The sequence below is a fragment of the Microchirus variegatus genome (assembly GCF_963457635.1).
Source record: "Microchirus variegatus genome assembly, chromosome: 2".
NCBI classification, from domain to species: Eukaryota; Metazoa; Chordata; class Actinopteri; order Pleuronectiformes; family Soleidae; genus Microchirus; species Microchirus variegatus.
This window is the reverse complement of record NC_139803.1, coordinates 42,949,422-42,969,159: the sequence shown is the minus strand read 5'-3', so window position 1 is coordinate 42,969,159 and position 19,738 is coordinate 42,949,422. Positions and strand designations below refer to the sequence as shown.

The 19,738-nt window shown below is 48.3% G+C and overlaps 1 protein-coding gene across 1 annotated transcript; it reads right to left on the bottom strand.

Moving 5' to 3' along the window:
• Positions 1 to 397: 397 nt before the first annotated feature.
• Positions 398 to 19,304, bottom strand: LOC310944278 (disks large homolog 4-like). Its single transcript, XM_083910008.1, has 20 exons — positions 19,231 to 19,304; positions 18,538 to 18,657; positions 16,664 to 16,734; positions 10,565 to 10,690; positions 6,053 to 6,103; positions 5,099 to 5,223; positions 4,799 to 4,968; positions 4,428 to 4,564; positions 4,179 to 4,329; positions 3,617 to 3,885; positions 3,421 to 3,523; positions 3,247 to 3,343; positions 2,533 to 2,709; positions 2,420 to 2,457; positions 2,298 to 2,345; positions 2,114 to 2,215; positions 1,857 to 2,029; positions 1,649 to 1,758; positions 699 to 790; positions 398 to 517 (listed from the first exon to the last, which is right to left on the bottom strand). Exons 1-20 carry the CDS (start codon positions 19,247 to 19,249, stop codon positions 411 to 413), a joined length of 2,286 nt encoding a protein of 761 aa, XP_083766134.1. The 5' UTR covers positions 19,250 to 19,304; the 3' UTR covers positions 398 to 410.
• Between the last annotated feature and the right edge of the window lie 434 nt (positions 19,305 to 19,738).

Here is a 19,738-nt window from a genome sequence, read left to right as displayed (position 1 = left end):
AATAAGTGAATATAAATACTTCAATACCAACTGAACTCTACAGTCTGATTCGTTATTTACTGATAATACAGGATTATTGATCAACACAAAACCAATCAGTCGATCAGCTGTCACACGGACGGACAGGTGCGCACCCCTAGCCCCGCCCCCCCCCCCCCCCCCCCCTCCTTTCGGTTGTCATGGCTACAGCAGCAGCAGCCAATCAACGTCACCGTCCCAAAGAATCAACAACAAAAAAAAACTAAAAAAAGATTAAAAGCGGCGTCTGCTCTCCGGCCCGGTTACACACCGCCTCAGAGGAGGAGGTGCTGAGGCGGAGGGTGGGCGGAGCTCTGGGGGGTAAATTGGCGGCGGTTTCCGTGGAGAAGGGCGCCCACCCCCCCCCCCCCCAGTGGCTCGGCAGCAGCCAATCAGAGTCTGTCGCGGGCGGGCACCCAGATGTAGGGGCCGCTCTGCTCTTCGATGACAGCTTTGACCTGGTGGTAGACCTCCTCGAAGCTGTCGCCGTGGACGATGGCTGCACACGAGATTTGTGTTCATTAGCTCCAATGCTAACCTAGCTGCGTTCATTTCAATCACTTGACGCGAAAATACAAGCTTAAGTATTTAAGTTTGCGTCGACAGGTTTCATTAGCATTAGCATTAGCATTAGCATTAGCATTAGCATTAGCCCTGTGGTTGGGGTGGAAAGTTCTTACCTGTGAAACACTCGAGGAAGTCCTGCTCCAGTTTGATGGCGCGGTCCATAGCTTTTCGTGCCTGATCCTCGGACAGACGCTTGTTCAGGTCCCTGCGCACACACACACACACACACACACACACACACACACACACACACACACACACACACACACACACACACACACACACACACTTTAGTTACGCTGTGTTTTCATCATGGTATGGTTTGGTTTGGTTCGGTTTGCTAAAAACCTTGCGCCACGCTTGCAATTTCGACCGAGGACTTGGTAGGCGCGGTGTGGGCTGTGCCCGTTTGGCCATGTAGCGTAGCATCGTACCTGCGGGTGTTTGCTTCGACTTCCTTGTGATAATTACACCGATCGCTAGGGAGTGGTGTTTTTCTGTGGCCCAATCATCTGACGGTCGTGGGCGGAGCCACCCTGACCATTTTTTTCAAGATTGAAATGGTCCCAAAGATTGAAACGGTCCCAAAGATTGAAATGGTCCCAAAGATTGAAACGGTTCCAAAGATTGAAACGGTTCCAAAGATTGGAGCGGTCCCAAAGATTGAAACGGTTCCAAAGATTGAAACGGTTCCAAAGATTGGGGCGGTCCCAAAGATTGGGGCGGTCCCAAAGATTGAAACGGTCCCAAAGATTGGAGCGGTCCCAAAGATTGGAGCGGTCCCAAAGATTGGGGCGGTCCCAAAGATTGGAGCGGTCCCAAAGATTGGAGCGGTCCCAAAGATTGGAGCGGTCCCAAAGATTGGGGCGGTCCCAAAGATTGGAGCGGTCCCAAAGATTGGAGCGGTCCCAAAGATTGGAGCGGTCCCAAAGATTGAAACGGTCCCAAAGACTGAAGCGGTCCCAAAGGTACTGTACCAAACTGTTCCACTCAGTGGAAACATGGCTTTATTTGGGTTTAACTTCCAGCTGAAGCGCCAGCGCGATAACTTCGTAGAACTTACAGGATATTCTCCAGGGAACGTGGTCGGATGAAGATGGCGACGGGGTGGAGCTGCGCCGCCTCGAGCCTCCTTATAGCGTTGGCCGACACGTCCAGGATGCAGTGCTTCCCCTGGTCAACGGACGACAAATGCATTAGCGTAGCGTCTACGGCATCATCAAAACGTAAGATTAGCTTTTAGCGCCGCCGTTGGCGGACCGGGGTCTCACCTGCTCGGCCACCTGTCGGACGCTCTGCACCGACGTCCCGTACAGGTGGTTGTTGTACTGGCCCGCCTCGATGAAGCGATGCGACTGGATGTCTCGCTCCATCTGTTCCCGCGACGACACAAAGTGGTAGTCCCGCCCGTCGACCTCGTAGTCTCTCTGCGGACGAGTCGTGTCTGCACACAGAGAGAGAGAGAGAGAGAGAGTGAGTCATGGAACTGACTTCCTGTTTGTTAGCCGATATTTCCTGTTTTCCGTACGTGGGACGCAGGAGCCAAACTTGTCGGGGTATTCCGAGAGGAGGTCGTCGTTGACCCGGTCTTTGGTCGGCCCCAGAATTATGACGGGGCGAGCGTAGTCGACTGAAGACAGAGCGAGAGAGAGAGAGACGTTGTTTACATGGTTGCCATGACGACCAGGGTGTTTTTATTCACTATAACTGACCTTCAATCTGAGAGATGAGTTCGTAGCTGTGGACGAAACCTTCTCGCCCTAGGAAGACCCGGAAAAGACAGTCACACAAAATGGACCGGCAGAGGAAATACTTTAAATAAAGGACACGTCACCTTTACTCTTCATCCTCGACCACTCCTTCCTCTCCACCCTGAAATAAACAAAGTGATCAGACAGCGTTGGCCTCCCCAGCGTCACGATGCCGCCAAGCCTGAGCCGGTCTCACCTGTGTTTGGACGGGATGTAGCCCAGCTCCTCCAGCTCCCCCTGCTGGCTGACCCGCCGCGCCTGCCACCACTCGTCGTCGGCGCTGTCCATCACGTGGAGGACGTCGCCAAAGTTGAAGTCCAGCGCCTGCGAGAGGACGCCGCAGTCCCACTGCTTATCGTAGTCGAACAGCGCTCTGGAACCAGCGAAACCCCCCGCGGTGACCCCCAGTTAAGGTGATAGTTCGGAATTTTGGACGTAAGACCTATTTTCCAACTCAGCCGGTGTGATGGAGACGTCTGGAGACGTTTTTCAAGAAATTTTGTTCAGTTCTTCTAGTTGCCGAGTCCGCTGGTGCTATGGCTAGCGCAAGTCAATGGTACCTGCTAGCATGGCATACCGACTCCACAGTGCACCCGAGGCAAATCAATTGTAACGGCAGACTATCGATGTACATATCTGTGTTGATAGAATGCCGTTACAATGTCGTTGATTTGCCTCGGGTGCACTGTGGAGTCGGTATGAGTGTTTCTAATGCCATGCTAGCAGGTACCATTGACTTGCGCTAGCCATAGCACAAGCGAACTCTTACAGCAACTAGAAGAACTGAATGAAATTTCTTAAATAAACGTCTCCAGACGTCTCCATCACACCGGCTGAGTTTTGAAAATAGGTCCAAAATTCCGAACTATCCCTTTAAGGCGCAGAAACCCGGACCTGGAACCCTGCTTACCTGACGTAGACGCTGCGGTTGGTTCTCAGGCTCCCAGACGTGCTGTTCATCATCTGCTCCCTCAGGTCGTGGATCTTGGCCTCGAAGCGGCTGTACTCTGTCAACAGGATCGCCATGGTAACAACAACAACAACAACAACAACAACAACAACATCCCAGTTACAGGTAACTCACCCTCAGGTCTGTACTGCGCTACTATGGTAACCGTTTGTCCCGCGTTCTTCAGAGCCGCCGCCGCCTGCTCGTGCGTCGCGTACCTGAGGTCAACGCCGTTCACCTGGACGCAAACAAACAAACAGGTTTTGTCGTCTGAGGAGACAAGGACACACGGAGGAGACGAGGACGCATCGCGAACACGACAAGGACTCACACTCAGGATCTGGTCGCCCTTCCGGAGTTCTCCACTCAGGTCGGCCGGTCCTCCTGCGAGGATAAAGGAGATGAAGATTCCCTCTCCGTCTTCTCCACCGACGATGTTGAAGCCCAGACCGGTCGAGCCGCGCTGCACGCCGACCCTGCGAGGCTCCCGGGAGTAGTCGTCCTCTCCCATCATGCCCCGGGGGATGGGTGAGTATCGCCGTGGCGACGGAGGAGGGAGGGCTTGTGGGTAATCGCACATGTAGTCCGGCTCCATGTAGGCTGCAAGAACATCGATAGAACAGTGAGGAGCGAGACCCTGAGCTGACCTCCACTCGTCTACCATCAGCCCTAACTGCAGCAGTGGTTTGACCACAGGATGGCGCCAGAGGAACAACACAGGAAGGGGCAGAGAAGCATGATCTTAGACAAGAACCTTTTAGATCAGGTTGTTCCTGAATCCTGGTTGAACCTGGTCTACGTTTTTTGAGACAGGGTCCAAATTAGCTTTAGCATCGGGCAAATTTGCCCAATCACCCAGTTTAACAAGTGCCTCGGCGATGTGGTGTACGTACAGCTGGTCAGGTCCGGGGGACTGTAGCGATCGGCGGGGTGGATGTACTGCGAGTTGGGTGTGGCCACCTTCAGGTAGACGACCTCGCCCGTGTTCTTCAGAGCCGACACGGCGTCCTCGTGCAGGACGTCCTCCAGAGACATGTGGTTCACCTGTCGGGATCAGAGCTCGGGGTCAAACACGAGGCCTAAGCGGATCCGTCCCAGGTCGGTCGGTCGGTCGGTAACCCCCGTGACCAGAGTTTGCTTACCGCCAGGATTTTGTCCCCGATCTGTAGCCGTCCGTCACGGTGCGCCGCCCCTCCTTCAATGATCTTGGTGACATAGATACTGTTGTCTCCAGGAACATGCTGGTTGCCCACACCGCCTGCTATACTGAATCCAAGACCTGGACCAGAGGGGGACAGAACCACGGAGTTTAGCACGACAAAGGTTCTAACAGGAGGTTCTATCCTTATTAACTACTGATTGCAGCCACCAGAGGTCGACAGAGCAGCAGTTTTCGGTATGGTTCGGTATGGTTGGGTACATACCAAACCATTCAGTATGGTTGGGTGCATACCGAACCATTCCGCGCCAGGGAAACACGGCATTATTTTCCTTTCCTTGTGTCCTTCCCTACCTTTGGGTCCTTTCATCAGCTTGATCTGAGTGACGCGTTCACTCGGTGGGCGTCGCCGCAGGACATACAGCCTCACGACAGGCCCCGCCTCCTTTAGAGCCTCCACAGCGGTGGAGTGCGTGACCTCGCGCACGTCCACGTCGTTAACAAATACTATGCTATCGTTCACCCTGGACGGAGAGAGAGAGAGAGAGAGGTTGACCTTACCTGTTATACGTGTGTGTGTGTGTGTGTGTGTGTGTGTGTGTGTGTGTGTGTGTGTGTGTGTGTGTGTGTGTGCGCGTGCGCGTGCGCGCGTACCTGAGGCGTCCATCCTGAGCCGCCGCTCCACCAGGGATGATCTTGGTGATGAAGATCGATGGGTCGTCCCCGATGTGCGGGTTATCTGTTCCTCCAGCGATACTGAAGCCAAGACCAGAATTACCCTGAACATGGAGAACACGGTCAGAACCTGAACCAGAACCTGAACCAGAACCCTTCGGAACTGTCAGACCTTCATAAAGGTCACATGACACGGCTCTGTAGAGTGGTAGAATGATGCTGACTCTCTCAGATAGAACTATGCTATCCCTCTCATACAAGATGATGCTAACTGTCTCAGGTAACCAACAAAGCTAACCCTTTTAGGTGGGACAACGCTATGTGTGTCAAGGAATTAACAATGCCAATTCCCTCAAATTTAGTGTTTAAGTGTAGTTGGCGATGCTAACACTTTCAGACAGGATGATGCTAAGTATCCCAGGTGGTTAGCGATGCAAGCCACCTCAGATAGAACTATGCTAACGCTCTCATATAAGATGATGCCAACTGTTTCGGGTAGCCAACAATGCTAACCCTTTTAGGTAGGACAACGCTAAGTGTGTCAAGGAATTAACAATGCTAATTCCCTCAAATTTAGTGTTTAAGTGTAGTTAGCGATGCTTTCAGACAGGGTGATGCTAAGTATTAGTACAGTTAGCAGCTAGAACTATGCTAACTGTTGCAACTCTCTCATTTGGGACAATGCTAACTTTCATCGGTAGTTAACTGTGTTTGCGCCACCCTCTGGTGGGTGTAGGTAACAACCCCGCGCAGCGTGACCTTGCTCGTCTCAGCTGAACTATTCCCTGAAATAGAAAATGAAAATACATCTGTGATGTCAGCGGGGCGGGGCTTATGTCAGCAGGGCGGGGCTTATGTGAGGAGTTTTAAAAATAGTTTTCTAAAAATAGAACAGAGTGTGTGTGTGTGTGTGTGTGTGTGTGTGTGTCTCACTCTCTCCAGTGTGATCTCCTCGTACTCCAGTTCTCCCTCTGATCCGTTCATCTGCACAAACAAACAAACAAACAAACAAACAAACAAACAAACAAATAAACAAAGGGTTAAATCTCTCTCATCAGCATCATTGACCACTCGTCGCCACGGCAACTCCTTGGTAACAGCTGTTGAGCCCTCAAGGGGCCACGGTTACCTTGGCAACTGTGGCTGTAGCTATAGCGACCACCGCTCTCTCTCTCTCTCTCTCTCTCTCTCTCTCTCTCTCTCTCTCTCTCTCTCTCTCTCTCTCTCTCTCTCTCTCTCTCATTATCTCAGCACCAGAACGTTGTTACATCACTTCCTGCGAAGTGGCGTTCGAAAGATATTCAGATCGGCGTCACGTGATCGTTAGCGATGGACTGCAGGTGACATTTACACGGACACGTCACAGTGTACGATACGTAACGTAACGAAGCAACGTGGAGAATCTGGAGGAGAGAGCGAGAGAGCGAGCGAGCTTGAGCAGAGTTAGATAACAAGGAGAGAGAGTGAGTTACAGTTCACGCTGAATTAATTAAACCTCTTTATTTCCCATGACAGCTTTCTCTCTCTCTCTCTCTGAGTCTATGTCTCTCCACCACACTGATTGGGAGCGTAAAAAGGTCGGAACGCACCACGTTTTTACGCAAACGCCGTCCAGTTGTGCGTTCTGTGTCCACACTCTCAGAAGTAACGCTAACGTCAGCATGCAAACGATCCCAATGTTAACGTGCTAATGTTACATGTCCGGCGTGCTAACATTATGCGACTGAGTTAGCTAAGAACAGCAGAACATCGGAGACATTCTCGTGTGCAACGATGCTAACCATCTCAGGTTAGAACAATGCTAGCCATGTCAGTTGGAACAAGGGGTAACCTCAGGTAGATGAATGCTAACCATTTCATGGAGAACAATGCTAACCATGTCAGCTGGAACAAGGGTAACCTCAGGTAGATGAATGCTAACCATCTAAGGGAGAACATTGCTAACCACGTCAGCTGGAACAAGGGTAACCTCAGGTAGATGAATGCTAACCATCTCAGGTAGAATCTTCTCAACTAAACAGATGCTAACCATCTTAGAAAGAACAATGCTCTCTACTCAGGCAGGAATTGTAGTCTTCTTGGGAAGAGCAATGTTAACTATCTCAGGTCAAACAGTGCTAATGTCCTCAGGTACATTAATGCTAACTTCTTTGGTAGAAAAAAAATGCTAATCTCTCAGGTTAAACAGATCTAGCAAAGAGCAAGAGACGTAACAGAATTGACAACAAGGCTAAACTCTACAAAGTAAGATGAGTCATTGTCGACACCAATCTAATGTCACAGGTAAGATCATGCTAACTTACAGGTAGTTAACGATGCTAACCCTACCAGGTAGGACAATGGCAAATGTCTCAGTTAACGATGCAAATGGACCTTTTAAATCGTAGGTCGGACGTTGGATGTGGACGCAAAGATATCAACTGGTATTGCTAGCAAAGGCTAACAACAGCTAGTTTTGCACACATGCACACACCATTGACAGGAGTGTTAGCCATCTTGGAATCCTAAGTGAACCTCACTTAGCTCTTTCCAAGTTCCCACTTGAGGGACCAACTACATTATGGAAAATGTCTAAGGTTGTCAATGATGCTAACTGTCTCTTTAACGACATATCACGTCACAGGTAGTGCAATGCTCACTCCTTACAGGCAGGACAACAGCAAATATCTCAGGTTGTTAATGATGCAAACCTACAATGCTAAGGGTCTCTTTAACGACACCTAATGTCACAGGTAGGACAATGCTAGCTTCTTACAGGTAGTTAACGATGCTAACCCGACCACAATGGTAAATGAATGGTCAGATGCTGGACGCAAACCTATCAACTGGTATTGCTAGCAACTGAGGTTGCTCCAGCTTTCAGGTTCCGACTGGAGGGGGCGTGTCAGTCGAAGTAACGCCCGACCAACTCGGAAATGTCCAACTACATGACGGAAAATGTCTCGCTAACTGTCTTTTTAACAACGCATAACGTCACAGATAGGGCAATGCTAAATATCTCAGTTAGTTAACGATGCAAATTGAGGTCGACCACACAACGGTAAATATCTCAGGTTGTTAATGATGCTAACCTTCCAAAGTGAGACGATGCTAATGGTTTCTTTAACAACACCTAACGTCACAGGTAGGACGATGCTAACCCGTCCACAATGGCAAATGGTCAGATGCTGGACGCAAACCTATCAGCTGGTATTGCTAGCAACTGAGCTTGCTCCATCTTTCAGGTTCCGACTGGAGGGCGGCGTGTCAGTTGAAGTGACGCCAGACCAACTCGGAAATGTCCAACTCCATGACGTGAAAATGTCTCGCTAACTGTCTCTTTAACGACGCATAACGTCACAGGTAGGACAACGGTAAATATCTCAGGTTGTTAACGATGCTAACCTTCCAAAGTGAGACGATGCTAACGGTCTCTTTGACGACACTTAATGTCACAGGTAGGACAGAGCTAGCTTCTTACCGGCAGTTAACGATGCAAACCCGACCACAACGCTAAATGAATGGTCAGACGTTGCTAGCAACTGAGGTTGCGCCAGCTTTCAGGTTTCCGACTGGAGGGGGCGTGTCAGTCGAAGGAAAGCCCAACCTACTCGGAAATTTCCGACTACTTGACGGAAAATATCTCGCTAACTGTCTCTTTAACGTCACAGGTAGGACAACGGTAAATATCTCAGGTTGTTAACGATGCTAACCTTCCAAAGTGAGACGATGCTAACGGTCTCTTTGACGACACTTAATGTCACAGGTGGGACAGTGCTAGCTTCTTACCGGCAGTTAACGATGCAAACCCGACCACAACGCTAAATGAATGGTCAGACGTTGCTAGCAACTGAGGTTGCGCCAGCTTTCAGGTTTTCCGACTGGAGGGGGCGTGTCAGTCGAAGGAAAGCCCAACCAACTCGGAAATTTCCGACTACTTGACGGAAAATATCTCGCTAACTGTCTCTTTAAGGTCACAGGTAGGACAACGGTAAATATCTCAGGTTGTTAACGATGCTAACCTTCCAAAGTGAGACGATGCTAACGGTCTCTTTGACGACACTTAATGTCACAGGTAGGACAGAGCTAGCTTCTTACCGGCAGTTAACGATGCAAACCCGACCACAACGCTAAATGAATGGTCAGACGTTGCTAGCAACTGAGGTTGCGCCAGCTTTCAGGTTTTCCGACTGGAGGGGGGCGTGTCAGCTGAAGGAACGCCCACTCCATCCACCCATTATCTAGCTCCATCGGAGGGTCGCGGGGGGAACGCCCACTCAACTCGGACGTTTCCGACCACAACTGGAACACGCCGAACGATGCTAAACGACTCGTGCTCGAATAGCGCCGCCCCCCTGAGGAGTGGGCACAACCACAACCTTCACCTTCTTGCCCCCCACCACCACCACCAATACAACCACCCCACCTGTGAAGAACCAAAGACCACCAGAGAACCAATCACGTGCCGGCTCCTACCATCATGCGCTGCCTGTGCCTCTTGGCTTTCCGCACGTTGTTGATGAATCTGCGTCCCATCTTCTTGGCGTACCACACCGACACGAACATCACTCCTGCGGCTCTTACGTAAAACACCGAGGATGAATAATTAACGAGCACGAGCACGAGCGCGAGCGCGCGCACCGCCGCCGGGCGTGCACGTCAGCCCGCCATCCAGAGAGAGAGAGACTGGGGGGGGGGGCTGGGGGGGCCGGCTCTGGGGGGGGGCCGTCCTCTCTGAACGAAGGAAACCAACAGATTCTCAGAAATAAGAGGAAAGAGAGAGAGAGAGGCTGTTTTTCACTGTCAGCCTCCTCCACTCTCTCTCTCTCTCTCTCTCTCTCTCTCTCTGCTCGACCCTCCTAACGCCCCACTGCACATCACCCTCTCTCTCTCTCTCTCTCTCTCTCTCTCTGAAGGAATCCCCTCCCCTCTGTGATGTCACTTGGCCGGCGGACGTAAAAGAGCGAGTAGAATTGAAATTGACCGACAAAAAAAGAAAAGAAAAAAAAGAGTCCTTTCAATAAACACACACACACACACACAGGACCATTTCAGCTAAAGTTGTTGCCATAGCAACACCCCCCCCCCCTTCTCATTCCTGTGCACCCCCCCCCTCTACTTAGAATTCTCCTCGTTGCCATGGTGACTGTTGAAGGGGCAAAAAGAAAAAACGAGAGAGGCAGCATCACAGAGTGGGCACTGACAACCCACACAGTGTGTGTGTGTGTGTTTGTGTTACATTACCACACACACACACACACACACACTCAACTGAGACATGTTCATGTGTCTTCCAGGACCATCATCATCGAGCACCTCCAAATGTAAAAACCACATCTCACTCTCCCACACCAAAGTCCACCAACTGTCCCTTTTAACCTGAATCTAGCGTGTGTGTGCGTGTGCGTGTGTGTGTGTGTGTGTGTGTGTGTGTGTGTGTGTGTGTGTGTGTGTGTGTGTACATACGGTGAGTGCAGCGGCGTGTGTGTATCCGTCCAGGTGTGTGTGGCTGAGCTCGGTGCTGCGTCCAAGAGTCATGGGACCAGGGCTGGGGTCAACAGGCGGAGTCTCATCGTCTTGGTAGCGATACTTCTGCAGACACACAGACGGTGTTACAGTTAGCCGTAGCCGTTAGCACTAGCGCTGTCTAACGCCGTACGCTCTCTGTATCGTCACCGGCTCTGTTAGCGTTAGCTCTCATGGCGCAACCTGCTCTGTTACCGCCCAGTTCTGTTAGCATCAGCTCCGCTAGCAGTCACTGTTATGGCAATCAGCTCTGTTAGCATCAGCTCTGGTAGCATTCACTCTTATGGCATCAGCTCTTTTAACATTAGCTCACATAGCACCTACTTTGTTACCGTCAGTCCTGTTAGCATCCGCTCTGTTGGCATCAGCTCTGTTAGCATTAGCTCTCATAGCACCAGTTCTGTTGGCATCAGCTCCGCTAGCATTCACTCGTATAGCTTCTGCTCAGTTATCATCATCTAGGTTAAAGCCAGGACAGTTAGCATCAGGTCTGCTAACATTAGCTCAACCATACCTGCTCTGTTATCGCCATTTCTGTTAGCATCAGCTCCGCTAGCAGTCACTGTTATGGCAATCAGCTCTGTTAGCATCAGCTCTGGTAGCATTCACTCTTATGGCATCAGCTCTTTTAACATTAGCTCACATAGCACCTACTTTGTTACGGTCAGTCCTGTTAGCATCCGCTCTGTTGGCATCAGCTCTGTTAGCATTAGCTCAACCATACCTGCTCTGTTACCGCCAGTTCTGTTAGCATTAGCTCTCATAGCACCAGTTCTGTTGCCATCAGCTCTGCTAGCATTCACTCTAATAGCTTCAGCTCAGTTATCATCATCTAGGTTAAAGTCAGGACAGTTAGCATCAGGTCTGCTAACATTAGCTCTTATGATACCAGCTCTGTTACCTTCCACTCTGTTAGCACTAGCTCAGATAACGTCAGCTCTTTTAGCATTAGCTCTCATAGCACCAGTTTTGTAAGCATAAGCCCTGCTAGCATTCACTCTTATAGCACCTGCTCTGTTACCGTCAGTTCTGTTAGCATCAGCTCTACTAGCATTAGCTCTTATGGCAGCAGCTCTGTTACCTTCCACTCTGTTAGCATTCGCTCACTTAGCACCTGCTCTGTTACCGTGCAGTTCCCGCTACCACCAGCTCTGCTAGCATTCACCCCTATAGCGTTAGCTCTCACAGCACCAGCTGTGTTTGCATCGGCTAGGTTAAAGTCAGGACAGTTTCCGCATCCGCTCTGTTAGCATTCTGTTAGCATTCTGTTAGCATCGGCTGCTCTCTTCAGACGTGATACCTGAGTCATCAGTGTTGAGGGGAAACTCTCTCTCTCTCCCTCTCTCTCTTATACCACACCGTCAAACTATGACATCACCTGCCCCCACACACACACACACACACACACACACACACACACACACACACGCACATCAAGGTGACTCTAAAGCCAAAGACGCGTTGAATGGGAGGCAGAGATGGTGATGCGGTTGCCATAGTAACAGGACGGAGCCTCTGTTCCCTCGGCAACTGACGTCACGAGACGGAGGCGGAGCAAGTCTTGATTCATGAAAAGTGAGAGAGTGAGAGAGAGACATGACCTTTGACCTACGAGGTCAAATGATGTCATCACCTCTAACACACACACACATGTTTTTTGCCCTACCCTTAACCATCACAACTAAGTGTCTAACCTTAACCCTAACCCTAAAACCAGGTCTTAAAACCTTGTTCTGGTTTGGTTTATTAGTATTTTATTATACTTTATTTTATTATTATTTTAGTATAAACTTGACTGGATTAAAACTGGTTTAAACTGGTTTTAAATGTTCTGGCTTCAGTTCTGCTGTGACTGTGTCTGTCATCGTTTGTCCATTATCGGAACTGATGGAGCTAAAGATAGAAAAGCTATTTCTGATCCAACTCACAACGTACCTGTAAGTGTGTGTGTGTGCGTGTGTGCGTGTGTGTGTGTGTGTGTGTGTGTGTGTGTGTGTGTGTGTGTGTTTGTGTGACAGAGAGAGAGAGGAAATACAGTGATGAACATTACACCAGAAAATACACCAACCTAGGGGTTAAACACTGTGAAATAGACCAAACCAGGGATTAAACACTGGGAAATAGACCAAACCAGGGATTAACAACTGGGAAATTGACCAACCTACGGGTTAAACACTGGGAAATAGACCAACCTACGGGTTAAACACTGGGAAATAGACCAAACCAGGGATTAACCACTGGGAAATAGACCAAACCAGGGATAAACCACTGGGAAATAGACAAAACCAGGGATTAAACACTGGGAAATAGACCAAACCAGGGATTAACAACTGGGAAATTGACCAACCTACGGGTTAAACACTGGGAAATAGACCAACCTACGGGTTAAACACTGGGAAATAGACCAAACCAGGGATTAACCACTGGGAAATAGACCAAACCAGGGATTAAACACTGGGAAATAGACCAAACCAGGGATTAAACACTGGGAAATAGACCAACCTAGGGGTTTACTGGGAAATAGACCACACCAGGGATTAATCACCAAGGATACACTAAACCAGGGATTAACCACCAAGGAAATACACCAAATCAGGGATGAAACACCAGGTAATACACAAAACCAGGGATTAAACACCAGAGAATACAGCAAATCTGGTTATCTTGGTGTTTTATCCCTAGTTTGCTGTATTTCCTGATCTAATAATCAGTGTATTTGGAAACACACAGGCAGGTATAACGTGACGTTGAAAACAGAAATAGCTCCTTCTATCTTTAGATCCATCAGTTGTGATCATGACAAAGTGAAAAGACACACAGTCACAGCAGAGCCAGACCAGACCAGTTTAGACCAGAATCCAGTTTGAACCAGTTTTAATCTAGATAAACCAGATTTAAACTTTCTAGTTTACTAAATCCCCAGTTTAACTCATTTGACTGTTGTTTAGCCGGTTTAATTGAACGCAGGCTAGTTTAGAGTCAACACAAACCGGTATGAACCAGTTCAAACCAGTTTTAATGTCATTAATAGCATCAGATTTGACCTGGTTCACATTAAACATGTTTTTGGACCACATTTTGTTTACACTGAGCAGCTTTGAAACCAGATTTAGTCTTTTTCTGTTTACTCGATGAGTTAAGAACGGTTGATTTTGCCGGTTTAACTGAACTCAGGCTAGTTTAGAGTCGGGACGATCAACACAAACCGGTGTGAAGCGGTTTTAGAACCAGTTTAAACGTTTCCGTGTGAATCTGAAGACAGACAGGTCACGTGACAATGATCGCAGATGCTAGCATCTTCTGGCCTGGTGGTGGCGCAAAATTGGTTGCATTAGCCAGTTTAACTGAACTCAGGCTAGCTTAGAGTCAATGCACACAAACTGGTGTAAATCGGTTTTAGAACCAGTTCAAACCAGTTTTAATGTCATTAATAGCATCAGATTTGACCTGGTTCACATTAAACATGTTTTTTGGACCACATTTTGTTTACACTGAGCAGCTTTGAAACCAGATTTAGTCTTTTTCTGTTTACTCGATGAGTTCAGAACGGTTGATTTCGCCGGTTTAACTGAGCTCAGGCTAGTTTAGAGACGGGACGATGCACACAAACCGGTGTGAAGCGGTTTTAGAACCAGTTTAAACGTTTCCGTGTGAATCTGAAGACAGACGGGTCACGTGACATTGATCGTAGATGCTAGCATCTTCTGGCCTGGTGATGGCGCAAAATTATTTGCATTAGCCAGTTTAACTGAGCTCAGGCTAGTTTAGAGTCGGGACGATCAACACAAACCGGTGTAAACCGGTTTTAGAACAAGTTTAAACGTTTCCGTGTGAATCTGAAGACAGACAGGTCACGTGACAATGATCGCAGATGCTAGCATCTTCTGGCCTGGTGGTGGCGCAAAATTGGTTGCATTAGCCAGTTTAACTGAACTCAGGCTAGCTTAGAGTCAATGCACACAAACTGGTGTAAATCGGTTTTAGAACCAGTTCAAACCAGTTTTAATGTCATTAATAGCATCAGATTTGACCTGGTTCACATTAAACATGTTTTTTGGACCACATTTTGTTTACACTGAGCAGCTTTGAAACCAGATTTAGTCTTTTTCTGTTTACTCGATGAGTTCAGAACGGTTGATTTCGCCGGTTTAACTGAGCTCAGGCTAGTTTAGAGACGGGACGATGCACACAAACCGGTGTGAAGCGGTTTTAGAACCAGTTTAAACGTTTCCGTGTGAATCTGAAGACAGACGGGTCACGTGACATTGATCGTAGATGCTAGCATCTTCTGGCCTGGTGATGGCGCAAAATTATTTGCATTAGCCAGTTTAACTGAGCTCAGGCTAGTTTAGAGTCGGGACGATCAACACAAACCGGTGTAAACCGGTTTTAGAACAAGTTTAAACATTTCCGTGTGAATCTGAAGACAGACGGGTCACGTGACAATGATCGCGGTTTTAGAACCAGTTTAAACGTTTCCGTGTGAATCTGAAGACAGACAGGTCACGTGACAATGATCGCAGATGCTAGCATCTTCTGGCCTGGTGATGGCGCAAAATTGGTTGCATTAGCCAGTTTAACTGAACTCAGGCTAGCTTAGAGTCGGGACGATCAACACAAACCGGTGTGAAGCGGTTTTAGAACCAGTTTAAAACGTTTCCGTGTGAATCTGAAGACAGACGGGTCACGTGACAATGATCGCAGATGCTAGCATCTTCTGGCCTGGCGGTGGCCCAAAGTTGGTCGCTTATGCCAGCTTAACTGAACTAGCTAGGCTAGCTTAGAGTCTGTGTTGGAACCAGTGTTGGAACCAGATCGGTGTTGGAACCAGTTTAAACCAGATAACATGACATTCATCCGTCTTAAGCATGACCTCCGTGTCAATCGTTTCGTTATAACGTCTCAGACAGGTCACGTGACAATGGACACTGGTGCTAGCATCTTCTGGCCTGCTGGTGGCGCCACTCTCACTCAAGCAGTAACCTAAACAAGCAGCCCGGTCGGTCACCCGGTCATGTGACCTGTTGATTCACGGTCGTTCGTCACGTTCCCGCTCGTGAGAAAATGGCGTAAAAATAATTTCAATTATATTATTTTTTTAAATCCACATGTGCTGGTTTGACACGTGAGCCGAGCGAAACGTCCCCGCTCCAATAACCGTTAGCAACGAGCCGGAGGCAGCCTGAGCTACATGCTAATGAGCCCCCCGTGCTAACCACACACACACACACACACACACACGAGAGAGAGAGAAGGCTGGTGAATGAAAACATGACAGAAATGAAAACATGAAAACACACATGTTGGACTGTTGTGTTTTAATGTGTGCGACCGTGTGTGTGCGCGTGTGTGTGCGCGTGTGTGCGTGGCAATGTGTGTGTGAGAGTGTGTGAGTGCTGGCGGTCTGCTCTTACCTTGGTGGTGACAATGCAGAGGCAGTCCATATCCACACACACACACACACACACACACACACTCACACACACATTGCCACACACACACGCGCACACGCACTCACACACTCATTCTCAATCTCTCTCTCTCTCTCTTTGTCACCCTCCCCCCTCTCTCTCTCTCTCTCTCTCTCCTCGTCCGTCTATCTGTCTATCCTCTCTCGCTCGCTCGCTCGCCCTCTTCTATTCCTATGATTGTCAGAGCTGAGGAGGGGGGGGGGGGGGGGGGGCGAGCAAGTGAGCGGTGCAGGAGGAGAGAGAGACAGATGAAGAAGAAGATGGGTGTTTTTTTTTTTTTAAGTGTGGGGGGGGGGGCGCACACCTCCTTGACTCACTCTTGTTGATGACAAAAAGAGCGAGCGAGGACGAGAGACATAGAGAGACAATGGGAGATACAGAGAGAGAGAGAGGAGAGAGGGAGGTGGTGGAGCGAGGGGGGGGGTACTGGGCTCCTGTTGCCATGGTGTTATGCAGCTGTTGCCCCGGCAATGCTGCTGCAGCTGTTGCTAGGTAACAGTGATGGGTGTTGCCATGTGGATTATAGAGAAAGAGAGGGAAACGTGTGTGTGTGTGTGTGTGTGTGTACCTGTCCAGGTGTGTTGCCTTGTCCTGCCGTCTGGCTCTCACACACCGTCAGCTCGTAGAACTCCTGTATGTCTGAGCGCGCGCGCACACACACACACACACACACACACAGACACACACACACACACAGACACACACACACACACGCTGGTGACGATCTCGTCCAATCGCAAGGCGCTGCGATCGCCCGCGTGACGTCACCCCGATGACGTCGTCGTCGTGTGCACACGCACACGCAGGGCTGCGTCAGCGCTCGTCACCGTTAAAAAACGTCTTTTTTTTTTTTTTCCGAAACTGACAGCCGAAGCACGAGAAGCCGCTCGCTCACCCGCACCAAAGTCCATAGAGAATCACTCGTTTTCTGAACGGGGTTTTGGTGCGGGAGAGCTAGCGCCTTACACGGAGAAGCGAACTTCCTGTTTCCTGTTGGTAAAAAATACGTCAAACAAGCGCGTACGCATTCTTTTTAATAATATTATAGAGTTAAGACGGCATTAGTTGTCTTCCCGTTACAGTTTTTCGCAAAATAAATTTTACTTGCGATTTTTTTTAGTTGCTTTAGCCGGTTTAACTGAACTCAGGCTAGCTTAAAATCGGGACGAACAACACAAACCGGTGTAAAGCGGTTTTAAAACCAGTTCAAACCAGTTTTAATGTCATTAATAGCATCAGATTTTCATTGTTCACATTAAACATATTTTTGAAGTAGTTTTGGACCACATTTGTTTACATCGAGCGGCTTTGGAACCAGATTTAGTCTTTTTCTGTTTACTCGATGAGTTAAGAACAGTTGCTTTAGCCGGTTTAATTGAACTCAGGCTAGGTTAGAGTCGAGATGAGGCACACAAACTGGTTTAAAGCGGTTTTAGAACCAGTTTAAACGTTTCCGTGTGAATCTGAAGACAGACATGTCATGTGACAATGATGCTAGCATCTTCTGGCCTGCTGGTGACGCAACGTTGGTTGCATTAGCCAGTTTAACTGAACTAAGGCTAGCTTAAAGTCGGGACGATGAACACAAATTAGTGTGAAGCGGTTTTAGAACCAGTTTAAACCAGTTTTAATGTACTTAATAGCATCAGATTTGACCTGGTTCACATCAAACATGTTTTTAGACCACATTTTGTTTACATCGAGCAGCTTTGAAACCAGATTTAGTCTTTTTTTGTTTACTCGATGAGTTAAGAATGGTTGCTTTAGCCGGTTTAATTGAACTCAGGCTAGTTTGGAGTCCGGACGATGCACACAAACTGGTTTAAAGCAGTTTTAAAACCAGTTTAAACATTTCCGTGTGAATCTAAAGACAGACATGTCATGTGACAACAAACACAGATGCTAGGTTCTTCTGGCCTGCTAATGCGACGCAAAGTTGGTCGCATTAGCCAGTTTAACTGAACTCAAGCTAGCTTAAAGTCGGGACGATGAACACAAACTAGTGTTAAGCGGTTTTAAAGCCAGTTCAAACCAGTTTAAATTCATAGTCATTCATAGCATCAGATTTGACCTGGTTCACATTAAACATGTTTTTAACGTAGTTTTGGACCAGATTTGTTTACATTGAGCAGCTTTTTAACCAGATTTAGTCTTTTTATGTTGCTTTAGCCGGTTTAACTGAACTCAGGCTAGCTTAGAGTCGGGACGATCAACACAAACTGGCGTAAAGCGGTTTTAGAACCAGTTTAAACGTTTCCGTGTGAATCTGAAGACAGACAGGTCGTGTGACAATGAACACAGATGCTAGCATCTTCTCGCCTGGTGATGGCGCAAAGTTTAGCCAGTTCAACTGAACTCAGGCTAGCTTAGAATTTTGCGGAAAATATTTAGCATGAGAACTATTTGAGAAGGACAGCTTTAGTGTGTGTGTGTGTGTGTTACCCAGCAGAGCCTGGAACAGGTCACTCTGAAAGATGTTGAGCAGTTTCTCGGCACGACCTTTGACCCCTTCAGTGGCTCCGGCCTGACAGGCCTCCATGGCCTGCAGAGCACGTTCAGTGTCTGAGGAGAGACGTGAGACACCATAACTCTGCTGCCCTCTACTGGACGTTCACGGTAGTGTCGGCATCCCCGCGGTCCCCATGTCGTGAGTGTGGTACTTGCAACTAGGAGTTTGTGTTACTTCACTCAATAAAAGTAGATGTTGTCGTACTGAAATCTGTCTTCTGATGCCCTCTGATGGACAGTCATTGAACTGCAGGCAGCGCTAGCCACTGGCAGCAGTATGTTTTGTTTTTTTACGGTATTTCAACTACATTTTACGCCACAAAATGTTTATACGTGACTAATAGTCAAATAATTAACATAATGTAATATAACTAATAATAAATGTGACGACACACGAGCCAGAGGTCAAAGGTCGGGGGGGGGGGGGGGTGACTCATCGTAAAGACCGAAGGCGAGTTTTACTGACAAGAAGAAGAGTAAACAAGCCGAAGTACAGAGGAAGAGGAGGCTGAGAGTTATGAAGGCCACACACACACACACACACACACACTGCTTCATCTTTACACACACACAAACATACACACACACACACACACACACAGATATAATGTTAGAAGAATGTCTCACCGTCTCTTTTCAGCGGCATGTCGTCTCTTTCTGATCCACATTAATCCTCTTTAGGGATTTTACACACACATACACACACACACACACACACAAACTAAAGGCATGCTGGGTAATGAAGTCTTAACACAGATGGCCCTGCCCCTCCCCTCCCCTCCCAGTAACTGTCAGTCCCAGCTTGATTGGCAGATCTGTTTGAGGGTGTGTAGATGGTACAGTCCGGGACTGTGATACATCACGGTCGTGTTAGCCATCTCGCTAGCACGACCATCACCCCGTCTACCACGTAAAGGTAATGTTCTCTGTCAAAAAAAAACACTTGAACTGTAACTTTAAAACTGAATAATGTAAACTTATGACACATTTTTTTTCAATGAATATTCAACCAGTGCCATATGAAGTCAAATTGCAGCATTTGTTTATTGAATGTCTATAGCGCCCCTCTGTGGTAGAAGGCGGAAACCTCATCCTCAGTTCATGACCTACTTTTCTGGTCGCGGTGTTTTGTTGC

What these genes read in the sequence shown, in the direction of transcription:
- LOC310944278 (XM_083910008.1), bottom strand. An exon ending in TCCCCCGGACCTGACCAGCT is followed by an intron (nt 3,886 to 4,178) that starts GTACGTACACCA and finishes ATGTTCTTGCAG; the next exon opens with CCTACATGGAGCCGGACTAC. An exon ending in ACTCATCTCTCAGATTGAAG is followed by an intron (nt 2,216 to 2,297) that starts GTCAGTTATAGT and finishes CTCTGTCTTCAG; the next exon opens with TCGACTACGCTCGCCCCGTC.